General features: G+C 38.6%; 1 protein-coding gene across 1 annotated transcript in view; it reads right to left on the reverse strand.

Moving 5' to 3' along the window:
• Positions 1–16970, reverse strand: part of Mcm5 (Minichromosome maintenance 5) — a 216612-nt gene that overhangs the window by 90833 nt on the left and 108809 nt on the right. The window contains exon 8 of the mRNA XM_067136830.2: positions 13268–13461. Coding sequence (XP_066992931.2) covers positions 13268–13461 — 194 coding nt within the window. The remainder of the gene's footprint in view (positions 1–13267; positions 13462–16970) is intronic.

Here is a 16970-nt window from a genome sequence, read left to right on the forward strand (position 1 = left end):
ATTTCCTGAAGCTCTTCCTATGAGGTCTCCAGGGATACGATTTCATGCTGTCAAAATCAATGAACACAGCAGCTGAACTTCCGGGCGCTGAAGGCGACCAGTTGGCGTCAGTGTGATTATCAGCCGCCATCCACTCTGTATAGAGCTGTTTCAAGGCTGCTTTAAATGGACAGTTCACACAGACATCCAGTGGCTGTAGCATAGACGTCATCCCGCCCGGAATGACTGCTAGGTCGGTTTTCCCATCCTTGATCTGTTTCTTCCCAGCGTCTGTTGTGTGGTCGCGGTAACAAGCAAGCTCTTTTGTCCCAATGATGCACCAGAGCAACATTGCCAGACACACTTCACCCAGTCTTCCACAAGTGAACTGTCCATCCAGCCGGAGATCTGAGATCTGACGATAACACCAGGGGGTAGATTTTTAGGAAGCGTCTTTTGCTTGAGAACAATGTACGGCGGCAATTTTGTTCTGTCGGCAAGAATACACAACATTACTGTACACCGTTGTTTTTCATTATCACCTGTTCTAATGATAACACTTTTCGCACCCTTAACATTCACAGTCCTGTCCATTGGTATTTCAAAGTAGCATATAATACACAAAGTTTATTCCACCTACTCAATACTGTACAGTAATTGCAATGTTTATAAATACAGTACAATATATTATCAAGGTACTAGTTTAGACCCTATATGGGTCATCAGCCTAACTAAGATACACTTATGGATTTGCCGGAGTCCTAAGACAGAATTACATTGTGGAAATAAGATTTAAAAGAATGAACTGTGTATGTGATGCGATAATGCACGTGTAAAATGGTGGATTGATGAACTGTTATAGATATCTATTAACTAATTGAAGGCAAACTATTTAAAAATTTAGCCAAAAAAAACATAATTTAGAGCAAAAACTGAATAAATTAAAGAACTCTAAACTGTACGACAATCAAATTAGACACTTTAGCAGACCGGTAGACTATTGCAAGCAGTTCCATCCACCTGTCATCAATTTATCTAAGACACCCCTAAGTGAAAATGAACAAGTAATTTTAGCCAAGGGACCCAAGCATAACTGGCCCAATTTGAATACAATTAGTTCAACCATCACAATGATTACAGAATCAGAACTAGCTATCTCAAAAATGCCATTAGATACATAAGATGAATTAAGAATTGAGGTAAAAAAAAGAAGCTCAACAACATCCCTTCTCATAATAATTCACCCAACCTTTCCGACAACACTAGTAACAAGAAAATACTAGCCGATCTAAAACTTCTACATGCCCTAAATAAGAAAATAGAAGATGACGATTTAATTGTGACTAAAGCCAACAAAGGCAACACAACAGTAATTATTGATAAAAATGAATACATCAGTAAAACATCGGATTCGTTCACAGATAGTTCTTTTTCCGTAATTAAAAAAGATCCTACGCAAAAAGTCCAAAGAATCCTCAAACAAACTTTAAAAAATACTTCCTTTCTGCTTACCGAACAAGAGAAAAGTCAACCTGTAATTATGAATCCGGGTCTTCCTACTGCCAGAGCTCTCCCGAAGATACATAAGGCCGGTGTTCCCATTCGACCAATCATTAATTACAGACCAAATCCACTGTACAAAACATCGCAATTTATCTAAAAGTTCTTAAGGAATAACTACCAATTCTTATCTAAGAAGTCCATTAAAAACACATATGAATTAACTTAATAAGTTCAGCATGCAACCCAATTATTCACTGCAGTCTTTTGATATTATAAACATGTACCCCAGCATCCAAATTTCCAAGTTAATTCCCATCATTGAAAACAACCTGAAGATAAATAGTCATTTGAGTAAATTAGAGATTCAAGACTTTATTACGTTACTAAAATTGGTAGTAAACAAGAACTTTTTCACAGTCAATGGCATCATCTACCAACAGAACGGTCTGGCAATGGGTTCACTGGCCTCAGGTATTCTTACGGAAATTTACCTTGATTTCCTTGAGAACACTGAAATCAACAACAAATTCAATAATATCCTCTTCTGGGCCAGGTATGTTGATGATGTTCTAGTAATTATAAATGAAAAATTAACAGACACCACTATCACCCTTCAAGGACTAAATAGCATCAACTCTCATATCAAATTTACTCTGGAATCAGAAACAAATCAAAAGATCAACTTTCTAGATCTTACCATCGTAAGACATCCAGTTTCTTTCACCTATAAAATTTATAGAAAACCCACCCAATCCGCAGTTACTAATTCGTCAAGATTCAACTCACCCCTAACCTCACAAAAGAGCAACATATAATAGCCTAGTTCACCGAGCATTCAACATACCCATGATCAAGAAAGATCTTTCCATTGAATTGAATAGCAAAATTCAATGGCTTCGGTAGCCACTTCATAGAAGGTATTATCAATAAACATAAATTTCGTCCCAAAACAACACTTAAGAAAGAAGTACCTAAATACGAATCCTTTTCCACTTTCACTTTTAATAACGAAATTCATAAGATTACTAATATTTTCAAGAAGAAAAAAAAAAGGCGTAAAAATAGCATTAAAAACCATTAATAACAGTACACATATTCTACATAACAGGTCACACCAACAAGGTCGACAGGTACGCAAAAGCGGGTGTTTACAGGCTTAAATGCAACTCCTGCACTAATATTTCTTATGTAGGGCAAACTGGTAGAAGCTTTAAAATAAGATATTTGAAACATATCAACGCAGTCAAATATAATAAATTTTCAGCTATCGGCCAACATATGGTCGATTACAATCATAATTTCACGAACATTGAACTAGACATGGACATTCTTGAAACAAATGACAAGGGCCCTCTGCTTAATATAATCGAGGATTTTTATATGCATCTGGACCAGTACTATAACGCTAACTATAACCTTAACGAAATAGTCTAATATTTTATTTGATTTATTCATTACCTATTTCAGAAAAACCTAGTTAGCAGACCAAAAATCTTTCTTTAAGTCAATTAAAGGTCCTCCGCAAATACAATCACCACCATTTTCCCATCGACCGGCCCCGCCTTAAGCCACTTCCCATTTCCCCGCTCTCCCTTCAAACGTCACTCACTGGATTGCTCCTCCCTTCACTAACTTCTTCCCCTCCTATTCCACGCCATTCTCATTCCCTTAGTTGCACTCCACCGGTCAGGTTGTTCACATTGCGCGCAAGGTGAGTACTAGTTGTTTTCTCTTTTCGGTTCTTTGCCATTCCCGTCCTTTAAAATATCTCACGTTAATTCTAAATTTTTCATCATCAGGTACTATTGGTTCCAACTTGGATTGGGAATATTCCCACACTACAGCAAGAATTCATTATTTTATAAGAATGTCACATGGTTTTATCTACATTTAATTTCTGTATCAGAAATATTGGACCTCAAGCAAGACAGACACCCTCTGCGCCAATGTTCAACTTTCAATTCTTCACCTGAAGATACATTCGGAATTCAAGAGCTCGAAATTCTAGAACTCAATAGAAGCATCTGGACTCTGCATTCAACCGGCATATTACATTTTTAAAGTGCAATTTTAGAGTATTCACTAACAAGGGCATATTTTAATCATTATTGTAACAATTGTATGATAACTATTCTTACAGTCTAATTGTAATTGACGTAAATCCTTAAAATGGAAGATAGGAAACTTAAAAGGGTCCACCTTTTGTATTGAAAAGGTGGACCCTTTTAAGTTTCCTAACTTCCATTCTCGGTTCAATATGGACAAAAATGAAATTCTTAGATTTAAATCCTAAAAATGTTATTTGTCACTGATAAGTTATTTTATCTATAACAGTTCATCAATCCACCATTTTACATGTACATTATCGCATCACATACACACCTCATTCCTTTAAATCTTATTTCCACAATGTAATTCTGTCTTAGGACTTCGGCAAATCCATAAGTGTATCTTAGTTAGGCTGATGATGACCCATATAGGGTCGAAACTAGTACCTTGATAATATATTGTAATGTATTTATAAACATTGCAATTACTGTACAGTATTGAGTAGGTGGAATAAACTTTGTATATTATATGTAATCTTAATTCAATAAGGAACCAATAATGAAGTTTATAACCTTGAATTTCAAAGTAGACTAGCGTCTGATCTGCACTGCCAATTCAGGAAAGCAAATATGCATTTTCCTTCCACAACCGAATTATGTGACGCTGAAACGACAATAACTTCTCATCGTAGGCACCAGGAAGAGACTGTGAAATTGAGGTACGCCTTCGTACGCTCAACCCATTTCTTTTATAAAAATTACAAACCCATCCTCGGCTTGCCTTAAACCCTTCCAATGAAAGTTCCTTTGAGATCTCTAATGCCTTTAGCTGACACATTTTGGTTCACAGACCATATCCCAATTCCCGCCTTTCTGTCACACATTTATAAAGTTTTTTTTTCAATTTCTGGAAACTGTACACTCAGTCCACGAAAAGCTCTATGATCACCACTACATGTTAATAGCACATTTTTCTTCTTTCTCCAACCGCAAATACATGACTCGTCAATATTGTATTTCCTACCGGCGGCACGATTTCCAATAATTTCGGCTCCCGAACTTCTTTCAGTTACTCACTCGCAGTAAAAGATCGCAAACGCTTTGTGGAATTCATGTTGATACTCCGAGAACGTGCTTGAGGCTGACCGCCAAGCACGGAAGTGGCGTATACTGAGAGCGGATAGAGCATTGTTGCTAAGCCATGCCGGCGGTGATGCCCGATTTACGTGCATTCGGAAAGATAAATTTTCCGAAATTTTAAATAAGACCCGCACCAAATTTTGGAAGCGATATTTTCGAAAGAACAGTGCGGTTGGTATTCAAGATTATACGGTATGTATCCTAATTTTCCGCTCATTTAATATGTACAGTATTAAGGGTTTCTTTTTCTATGTGTAAATTCATGTTGAAATAACGTAGATTCTTCAACAAGTTTAGCAATGGGAGAGTTCTTAAGAACTGACTTATTTCAGCATAACAAAATTTCACTATATCAAATTAATTTCTGAGGTCCCCAAAAGTTTGCTATACTGACATTTTACTGTACTGTATATTGCACATCTTAAGAATTTTATGAAGAGATTTGGATTTTCTAGGAATAACATATTTTGCTTTTATCAAACCAAACCCCATGGCGCAACAGACCCTAAGGGCCATGGCCTACCAAGTGACCGCTGCTCAGCCCGTGAGCCTACAGATTAAAAGGTGTTGCGTGGTCAGCACGACGGATCCTCTCGGCCGTTATTCTTGGCTTTCTAGACCGGGGCCGCTATCTCACCAATCACATAGGTAATCACATAGGCTGAGTGGACCTCGAACCAGCCCTCAGATGCGGGTAAAAATCCCTGACCTGACCGGGATTCGAACCCGGGGCCTCCGGATAAGAGGCAGGCACGCTACCGCTTCACCGCGGGGCCGGCTTTTGCTGGTATCACCAATACCAATAATCACATTACTATGTATATTATAAAAATATATTCTATTTCTGAGACCAACCATTGTAACACCATAAAACATTTACCACCATTGCAGAAGTGATGATTTTTACTGCAGAAACAAGCACTATAAATGTGATTGAACCATGTTGTCTGATTACTTTGCAGTAAATTATTCAAAATAAAAATGTTATCATTGGTTCAAAAAACATACACAGCAAAGAAATATTTTATGTAATAATTGGATGTCGTGATTTTGAAAATACTACTACTTTTTGCAAGTCACCTTCAGCTAATGCACAATTCCATTTTTAACACAAAACTAAATATTTGCCATTCTAGTAATGGGTCACTGTACATTCCACTTGCTGCATGATTTATTGAAAAGTGTAATATTGTAAAATAATTTGAAATCCTGCATGCAACCCTATCATCATTTACAAGTTGTCTGATTACTTCACTGAGGATATCTTCCCCCCCCAACTTACCACTTAACTGTTTCAGTTATCTTAAAGCAATAAAGATAAGGAAGAGGTAAAATAAATTTATACCTCCTCTAATGTAACTGCAGGAATCTCTCTCCCTCACTTCCTGAGTGTGTTTGGAAAAATAGCAAGTTAGAAAACTGTGTGAAAAAAGTGAACATTTCTTTTCTACAGGTGTGGATGTTACGTGATAAGCAGTAGAAAAGAAACATTACCCCATTTATCAAGAGTTTGCATCTGTGCTATTTGAAATAAAATTAGGAGATCAAGACAATTATTTTGATCCAAATATTGTGTGTAAAACCTAGAAAGCAGGTAGGGACCCTTTTCAGAGGCAGCCCTACCCAGGGAGTAGCGCCCCTGCCTATGTGAGTCCCAGAGCACACTGACCCGGTGTGTAACATCTGGTATGGGTCCCAGCTCAGGGTTACAAGTGAAGAATTTAACGGCATCTACGGTGGAGTAGGTGGACTTCCGTACGGTGGAGATGGCGGAAGGGGCAAACCCGTAGCGTCTGTACTCCAGAGGGGCGGCTACGAAAGGCGTCGGGCTCCATGTTAGGGGCGGCCTAATTTTGAACCTGGCAGTAGGTATAAAATGCCTTTGGGTGTGGCGAGCCCATCGTAACAATAGCCTATATGAACTAAGCAGATATGGTTCCAATTTCCTAGATGGAGGTCGAAGTCCACTTCATGTACTAGCACAAATGGTTCCCTTTCAAGAGACAGTTGAAATGTGTGAACTTTTGCTTGAATACAGAGGCAATCCAAATGTTCAGGCAAAGATGGAATACAGTGAAGATGACAAAACCCTTGATTTCACAGATGATGGCGATTGCAAGTGTAATGGGAAAAACGTGTTGCATGCCCTACACATGCGGCCAGATACTAATTTAGACAACATTACAAATGCTGGTGGAGAAGGGGAACGCAAATTGTGAGGCACTCTACCTTGGGAACTCTCCACTCACACTCGCGATAATCAGGGGGAATGTGGAGCTCGTCAAAGCACTACTGGAAACAAGAAAGGCAAACCCCAACCAACAGCTGACATCAAAAGTTGCAGTGCCGCTAGGTGTACCGATGACTCTGTCAGGCACGGACAAGCTACTGCCAAACAATGTCATGGAAATGGTTTAACAATGGAACATCGTGTCGGAAGAAGGAGGGTGGAACAACAGAACAAAGTGGAGAGGAAGCATATTTGCTCCCACCTGGTGTCAGCTGGAAATGGGAAAATGAGGATGATGATGATTATTGTGTGTAAAACATATGTAGAAATTTTTTTAAGACAGTGGAATAACCGAGTTCGTTCATCTCTTCCCTTTGGAGTTTCAATGGTTTGGCATGAACAACAAAATCATTATGACTTATTTTTGTCTGTCTAAAATATCTGGGCTCAATAAGGAAAATTAGTCTGCATTATATATCCAAAGCTGTGTTCAGCGGCAAGGTCTGTGCCATATGGACCAGATGTTCTTATTCCACCACATCCACCTAAGGCATTGCCAGGGGGAATAGCAGAACTTCTTGCACTATGAGCTCACAAGAAGATCTATATTTGTCCCCAGACTTAGATGATGACAAGCCATGTCCTCTGAGCTAGTCCAAACTAAGTGATTTGGTATGTGACTTGGATCTCAACCAAAGAAAAGAGTGAACTTTTAGGCTGCAATCTTTTAGGTCTTGGAACAACCTCCTCCTGATAAAGATATCTTGAAGAAGTTTTCAAAAAATATTTTCTAAAGGAAGGGGAACTAGTGCACTGTTCTGATATCAGTGGCTCGATTGATCACCTTGAAGCAGTTTGTGTCTACTCGTATTTACAGACTTTAGCAAAAGAAGTCTAAAAGGTATTTTTCTGCACAATGGCAATATTCTTGCTTCATTTCCAACGGCTCATTCAATATTCCTTACGGAAACTTATCAAAATTAATCTAATGTTCTAGAAAAAATTAAATATAAACATAAGTGGTATGTGCGAAGTGATCTTAAGGTGTCATTATCATCATCATCATCATCATCATCATCATCATCATCATCATCATCATCATCATCATACACTAAAGGCTAAGCCTTGTTGCTGCAACCATTCTGCTTTCAAACCTGCTGTTCACTTCACTTCCTTGTAGTTTTTACATCCCATCAAGTTTCTCACATCCTCAAAGTATGTTTTCCTCGGTCTCCCTATTCTTTTCTTTCGTAGTATTTTTCCTTCAAAGATATTTACTAGGAAGCCATTATGTCTCAGGATATGACAGACAGGTTTTCTCTTCCTTTTTTCCACATTCTTTTTCAGTCTCTGTTGTTCATTGATATCCTTTAGAACATCTCGATTTGTCTCTTTTTTTTCAGTCCAGCATGCCCTCGTCATTTTCCTCCAAATCCACATTTCAGTTGCTTCCAATGAATCTCTTTCTTTTTTTCCAACAGTCCAGCTCTCACAACCGTAAAGTAGTACAGTGAAGACAAAGGATTTTGCTGTACAAAAGCCTTTCTTGTTTTTTAACTTATATGGGTATTTATTAAAAGACTTCTTTTATTTTGAAAGGTGTGCGGTATTTTATTGGGACAACAAGGTGTGTACAATAAATTTCCGTGCTTCCTATGTGAGTGGGACTCAAGACCCACATAAGAAAACAGAAAGAAAACAATTAATGCCAGGGACTACATCCCACTAACTGACTCTCAAACAGTTTTATTGTCCCCTTTACATACCAATTAGGTATAGCAAAGCAATTTTTCAAGAGAAGGGTTCTTTTGAAGGATTACAGATTCACCAACTCATAAAGGATGTAAATTTTAGAGGTCCAGGCATGGGACTCATTCACAGATGTTATCAACAAGTTGCTACACAATGTTAAAGATGATCAACAGTAGAATTCTGCTGTAACGAACACCAGTATAACGAATATTTCATTTTAACGAATTTCGTAGTTTCAGTTTAACGAATTAAAATTGAGCTCTTTTCTTTAGCAGTTTGACCATATTTTCTCAAATTAAAACCAAAATTCATCCTGTTTTATGACCAACATTTTTCTTGTTACATTATTTTGTTATTCAGACGATATGATCGCCATTTTCCATATAGGCTAAGCACCGTACGCGATCGAGAAGGCAATCGCTTTTGTGTAACCAATACTCTTCGCCCAGTTTTCACATATGGTATGGAACTTATTTGGGAAAGACTAACCGTGTCTGACCTTCGAACTATTAAAAATGTAAAGGCCAGATTTCTGAAACAAACACTGGGCATCTCCAAGATGTCACCATCACGACTTGCATATGAATTATCCAAAGAAACTTTTTTACTGGAAGATTTGAAAATAAGAATGCAGCTTTCACATACGCAGCAAGAAGTAGTAGTTCTCCAAGAGAGAAAGAGAAAACAAGCAGCAGCTGATGCAATGATTGACCGCAGCTGGAATGGTCCAAATAATGACGTGAGAAGTGCTTTGAATAGGCTGGTCTATACCGGCGATCAGACTTTCATGAACTGTCCCTACACTGTGTGTGTACGTTGTGTGATAAACATTGCGATCGCTATCATTTCAGTAAGTGCAACAAGAGAACAAAATCTTCACTAGAATATGCGAAAGATTAATGTATTTTTTCTTTTAATGCACATTTGTGGGCTATTCAATAAATAAATAAATAAATAAATAAATAAATATGCTTCGCCCGTCATCCAATGTAAGACATCACTCTATTAGCTAAGTAGGAGCGCCAAGTTTGCAATTCACCAATGAACGCTACACTTTGCGCAACCAATAGGCTTCGCCCATGAACCAATCTAAGACGTCACACTATTGGCTGAGTAGGATCGCAATGTTTGTAATCCACCAATGAACGCGATGAAATCATGCATTGCATGCTTCTTCTTCTTCTTCGTATTTAATTCGCGTAAGCCCATTCAAAGCACTTCTCACATTCTCTTTGACTTCTCATGTCATTATTTGGACCGGTCCAGCTGCGGTCAATCATAGCATCAGATGAATAAAAATCCGGGCTGATTTCTGCTTGTTTTCTCTTTCTCTCTTGGAGAACTACTTCTTCTTGCCGTTAAGGTTATATCATTAAACTTGCAAAGTTCGTGTGCATTTTGTTAAATAAATAAGTACATATCATCGCAAATGGATAAGCAGAAAGGACAGCAGTTTTCGTTAAGTGAAAAACGTAAAATACTTGCGGAAGTAGAGAAAGGCGGACAGAAAGGAGATGTAGCGAAGAAGTATGGCATTAGTCCGTCAACACTTTCTACTTTTTTTAAACAGAAAAGTAAGACAGAGGAAAACATTAATGCTGACGCCCTAGGTCCACAGCGTACGAAGATCAGGACAGCCGACTACAAGGAGGTGGACCAAGCAGTCTATACGTGGTTTGTGGAAATGCGGAGTAAAAACATTCCAATAAATGGCCCACTGTTATGTGAGCGTGCGCGATCTTTTGCACGTTCGCTTGGGTCACCTGAGCTTATGGGTAGTGCTGGCTGGCTTCACAGGTTCTGGGAGAGATATGGCATATCCCACAAAATTATAAATTGTGAAGCTAACGATGCCCCGAAGGAAGTTGCGTTTTCATGGCGGCTGGAGACTCTAAAGGATGCCCTGAAAGAATATTCGCCGGCAGACATTTATAATGCAGACGAAACTGCGTTATTTTATAAACTAATGCCGAACAAGACCCTTGATTTTAAGGGAAATAAGTGTTTGGGGGCAAACGTTCAAAAGAACGTATCACGGCTCTTTTGTACACCAATTCCACAGGGACGGACAAACTGAAGCCTCTCATAATTTCTCCCTGTGGGTGGGGGCAGTAGAATAACACCCACGGTATCCCCTGCCTATCGTAAGAGGCGACTAAAAGGCGCCCCAGGGGCTCTGAACTTTGGAGTGTGGTTTGGCCACCACGGGGCTCTTAGCTGAGTCCTGGCATTGCTTCCACTTGTTCCAGGCTCCTCACTTTCATCTATCCTATCCCACCTCCCTAGGTCAACTCTTGTTCTTTTCAGACCCCGATGGTATTACGTATGGAGGCCTAGGGAGTCTTTCATCTTCATGCCCTTCATGGCCCTTGCCTTCCTTTGGCCGATATTTTCATATTTTTTTTCCACTTTTCTCCTCTGATTAGTGTTATATAGAGGATGATTGCCAAGTTGTACTTCCTCTTAAAACAATAATCACCACCACCACCTCTCATAATTGGGAAGTTTGGGAAGCCAAGGTGCTTCTACGGGGTGCAACATCCGCCCTGTGAATACAGGCACAACTTTAAGGCATGGATGATATCTGTGCTATTCAAAGAGTGGTTGTTGGAGCTGGAACGTCGGATGAAGGCCGAAAAGAGGAGAATTCTTCTATTATTGGACAATTGCTCTTCTCATAATTGTGTGCCTCGCCATTTGGAGCATGTAAAAGTTTTATTTTTGCCTCCAAATACAACCTGAATTCTGCAGCCGCTGGATCAGGGTATAATTCATGTAGTAAAGCGGCATTACCGAGCTCGTGTAGTCCGTCGAATGCTGTGCAACGTTGCCACGAATAGAGACATTAACATCAATATATTGGAAGCAATGCAGATGTTTAATGCTGCATGGAAATCCTTGAATGCAGACATCATCACAAACTGCTTTAGAAAAGCTGCAGTGGTTATTACAGAAGACGTCACAGAAAGTGAAGTGTTGGATGATGTGGAAACCGAGGAGAATTGGAAGTGTTTATGTACAACGTTATATGTGCCACCTCCGGTAAGTCTGACTACATCAATGTAGATAGTGATGTAATAGTCCACAAAGAAATCACCAATGAGGAAATTGTGGAGGACATTATGAATGATAGAGATCCATGCGATGAGGAGGAAGAGGAAGACAACCCCCAAAATGATTGTGATCGACATGGCACGTAGCCTTCAAGATTTTCTTGTGTCACGAAGTGATGTGCCAGAATCTGTTTTAAATTCATGTGCAGTGGTTGGTGACTATTTGGAACGAGCTTTTGAGTCTGGATCTGTTCAGAAGAAAATCAGACTCTTTCAAAAAATAATGTTCTGGAACAGTGTGTAGACTTGCTGGTACAATGTAAAAATAGATTTTCTGAAAACATCTGTCAGTACTGTAACTCTTATTATTATAACGGTATTTTGAAGTTATATAGATCCTGCAGCTGATATAACAGGGCAAATGACCTCGTAGTTCCGCCCCTAAAAAAAAAAATAATAACTAACGGATATAATACTAGGCGAGTTCTTAAGAATTGACTTATTTCAGTATAACAAATTAATTTCAGAGGTCCCCAAAATTTTGTTATACTGGTATTTTACTGTATGAGCACATCGTGAAAACCATATTTGAAAAATATAAGACTCTTGGATGTAATATTGACTTGAAGTTACATTTTCTTCATTTCTTCATTTCTTCCCATAAAACTTAGGGAGCAGGGTGAATGATTCCATTAAAAACATGGAAACAAGGTACCAGGATCGAAGGGATGTATCCATGATAGCTGACAGGTGTTGGTGTTTCATAAGAGACAAGACCCTCAACAGGACCACAAACACAATTTGACTCAGTGTTCGTTACCAAAACAGCGAAGGAGAAAATAGTTTTCCTAAGGTATGTTTGTAGTTTTGTGACTAATGTTTAACTGCGGTGTTATCTGTATGGTAGAGATTTAATCATCAGTTGCATGGTTTCAAGCATTTTTCATCACACTTAAACATTAAAAAATATTAAATATTTAGCCTAGTTTTTTGGAGGGCAAGAAAATCTAACGTGACAGGAAAAACCAGCAAGCAAATGAGAATTCAACACACAAAAATGAGAAACAACCCTGTGCAACAAGGGGGAAAAAAATGCATACCCGTGTTATAACTGACCGATAATGCAGTCTCAGAAGTTATAAATATCAGTTGCAAAACCAAAGAAAGTGATCGTGAAGTGAGTGCAGAAATGGTGTATGTGATAGTGTTTACTCAGATGACAAGAGGACCCAGTAATGTTAGTGCAAAAATATTCATGTTCCCATTTGCCGAGTACAGCAAAAATGTTTGTGAATACATCAATTACTAGTGGAATATTATTTCTTTCAACATTCTAATCTACCTAGCTACCGAAGAATGTTTGCTTTTGATACTAAAGATTATTGATTACAGAGTTGAATTCAGTGGAGAGAGAGAGAGAGAGAGAGAGAGAGAGAGAGAGAGGAGAGACAAACTTGCATGACCTTATACTAAGCATTGCATCTCCCAGCTCAAAGTTGGAACTTTCCCCTTATTTCTCACCTTTTAATATAAATAGAAACAAATTTATTGAGATATATTACCGTGACAGGGTCACGCATAACTGAGGCAGTAAGACCTGCTGCAGATGAGCCCTTCCCAGAAGTGTACACTCCAATTGGTGAAACTCGCTCAACGAACTTCAGAAGCTGTGATTTGGCTGTTCCCGGGTCACCAAGCAGCAAAACATTGATATCACCACGCCTCGTTAGTCCATCAGGTAAGCGTTTCCTCGAACCTGTATTCAACAATATTTTACCGATCAAAGTATTTTTTAAAAAATTAACCATAAACACATATTTACAATCACACTTCAAAGAAACAACATCATATATCTAGAAAAGAGCATAATGATATCATTTAGTTTCCATTTCCAGCACTACCAATGGATATGTATGCCGGTGAGGACTGCCAAACGAGCACCCATTCTTAATATCAGTTAACCACAGTAACGAGAATTGAGTTTGAATGTACATTTACATGCAGATGTTTTACTTCCCTAACATTCTTGTAAGATAAATACCAATATAGTTGAATATAGGAATGTCTGTTATAGCAAGAGACCCACGCTTAACTAACAGTTTAACTCCTTGAGTGCCAAAGTTGATTATATCAACGCTTGGAAATTATGCGAGAAGTGCCGGCGTTGATATAATCAATGCTTCGCTTAACTTAACATAGTTCCTTCTGTAATCGCTAGATGGCACTAATGTCATACTTTCTCAATAGCAGGGTCCTTTCAGCTTTCTCATTTGGCCACTTGGAAGAGTCTGTAGATATTTTGCTTTGAAATAATAATAATAATAATAATAATAATAATAATAATAATAATAATAATAATAATAATAATAATAATAATAATAATAATAATAATGTTACTTGCTTTACGTCCCACTAACTACTCTTTTACGGTTTTCGGAGACGACGAGGTGCCGCAATTTAGTCCCACAGGAGTTCTTTTACGTGCCAGTAAATCTACCGACACGAGGCTGACATATTTGAGCACCTTCAAGTACCCCCGGACTGAGCCAGGATCGAACCTGCCAAGTTGGGGTCAGAAGGCCAGCGCCTCAACCGTCTGAGCCACTCAGCCCGGCTTTGAAATATTAAATTTTCTTTGGAGTGAGACAGCTGACTGACATAAAACATGGCGGCGTCCAGCAGTAAATGTGCTCGGCTTGAAGAACAAGAAATTAGCGGTTTTAAGTGAATCCTCGGAGGAAGGGGAAGTTTTCTTGGACTTTGAAGAATGTGAAAGCGAGTTTGATAATAGTGTATGTGATAGTGACTCAGGAACATCATACCAGGAAAATGATAATGGTACAAATGGTCATAATATCAGTGATAGTGATCATGAAAACATTGATGACTGGAAGGAAATAAAGGTAGGTGAGGATGATCCACCTCAGTTTACACCTTTCATGGAAGTACAGAGTCCTACACATTGTCCCCCATCAGATTCAAAGACATCGTCATATCTTTCCTTGTTTTTTACTACTTCATTCTTCAATATTCTTGTGACAGAAACAAACTGCTATGCTCAACAGTTCCTCATTTCCCATCCCAATCTTATGCTGAAATCCAGAGCAAAACTGTGAAAACCAGTAACATTGCCGGATATGACGGCATTTGTGATCTGTATTTTGAACATGGGCATAATTCGCAAACCATCCATATTTAGCTACTTGTCAGTAAAAGGTTCCATGCTAAACACCACGGTTCCAACAAAAGTTTTCTCGCTGTAGATTTCAACTTATTCTCCAGTTTTTTCACCTGGTAGATAATTCCAAACTTTCTCCACGTGGTGATCGTTCATATGATCCATACGCAAAATTTCAGCCCATAGTAGACCATGCAAATCTGACCTTTAGGCACTTTTACACTCCGCATTAGCAGCTTAGTATCAATGAGTCTTTGATTGGAACTAAATCACGTACCTAGTTATTACAATATCTCCCAAATAATCATCACCAATGGGGAATCAAATTCTGGATGGTATGCAATTCTGTTGTGGGTTACTGTCTTGGTTTCTATCCATATTCTTCTTCTTCATCGTTTTGCCTCATGACTGAGGTGTCGTGACTATCATAATATTCAGCCCTCTAGCCGATGAACCATACTCCGCAATTCTTCCCTATCTAAAGCTTTCAATGTGGTTACTCTGAGAGAACACAGTAGGGGGCCGTTCACCATGTCAATCCATCGCGTTGGTATTCGTCCTCGTTGTCTGGTTCCCTGGACTTTACCCTCAACAATCAGCTTTTGTAGACTACCTTCTCGGCGCATTATATGTCCAAAGTAGCGTACAATCCGTTGAGAGACCTTACACGATAGACGAACTTTTATCTGAAGTTGGTTCAGGATTGATGTGTTCGTGCGTTGAGCTGTCCAAGCAATCCTTAACATTTTCCTCCAGCACCACATTTCAAAGCTTTCTATCCGTTCACGATCACGTTTGAGGATGGTCCACGTCTCTGCGCCATACAAGAAGACTGAGAAGACTAGAGATTCAACGAGCTTCTTTTTTGTCTTAATGGTGGTGATGTTATCTTTCCAGATCTTCCGCAGACGGATCATTGCTACCTTTGCTATTTCAATTCTGCGCTTTATTTCATCTTTGGAACCACCAGAATTGGATAGTAAGGAGCCTAGATATACATACTGATGTACAACTTCACACCCTCCAATCTGTTTGATATGTGGACTGTTGTTGTTCTTACGATCAACAATCATGACTTTGGTTTTCTGTCGATTTAGGTGTAATCCAATTTCTAGGCTTGCTTCTTCTACTCTCTTGATCAGCTCTGTCAACTCCTCTTCAGATGATGCTATCAAGGTGGTGTCATTAGCAAATCTCAAATTGTTGATCTTGCATCCCCCAATGGAAAACCCTTTGTCCCAGCCATCTAATGCAGTTCTCATTGCATATTCACCATAGATATTGAAAAGTAACGGTGACAGGATACATCCCTGGCGAAATCCAGCCCTTGTTAATGGTTATGAATTTCATGTTTTTGGTCCGCATTGAACTGAGAATAATATATAATAATAATAATAACAACGTAAATGTTTCCACCTTTTCAATACTAAAATATATTCACAAAATTATAAATTACACGGTACTAGACCAATACTTTAATGCCAGTCACAATCTCAATGAAATCTCAGAGAAACCCAACATACTCTTCGATCTATTTATCACTTTCCTCAGAAACAATAATGCAGCCAACCTAAACTCAATCCTAAATTTAATCAAAGGTACTTTTCCAAGACAATTACACTTTCTCCCGCACCCTTCAGCCCCACCTTAAGCCCTCTTCCTAAGCCATATATAATTTTATATATGTCATTTCAACACAAGAACTTACTGATTTCCATGATTATAATTTTTACAACACCCCATTTATACTTTATTCTTTGTTAAAAACCTCTTAATATGTATATTCCTTGTATTATTAACTATTACCATAATATCTCATTTCACTTGTTATTCTTTAAAATAACATTTTCTTAGGATTTCGCCAAAAGTGATCTTTGCTCCAATACGGCTGATGATGACCCCTAGATGGGTCGAAACTAGTACCGTGTAATTTATAATTTTGTGAATATATTTTAGTATTGAAAAGGTGGAAACATTTACGTTGTTATTATTATTACTTATATATTATCCAGCCCTTGTACGAAACTGCTGAGACTGTTTGTTTTGAATCTTCACAGTGGCTGTATTTTCCTTATACAAGGACTTGA

The sequence above is a fragment of the Anabrus simplex genome, chromosome 1 (genome assembly GCF_040414725.1).
Source record: "Anabrus simplex isolate iqAnaSimp1 chromosome 1, ASM4041472v1, whole genome shotgun sequence".
Lineage (NCBI taxonomy): Eukaryota > Metazoa > Arthropoda > Insecta > Orthoptera > Tettigoniidae > Anabrus > Anabrus simplex.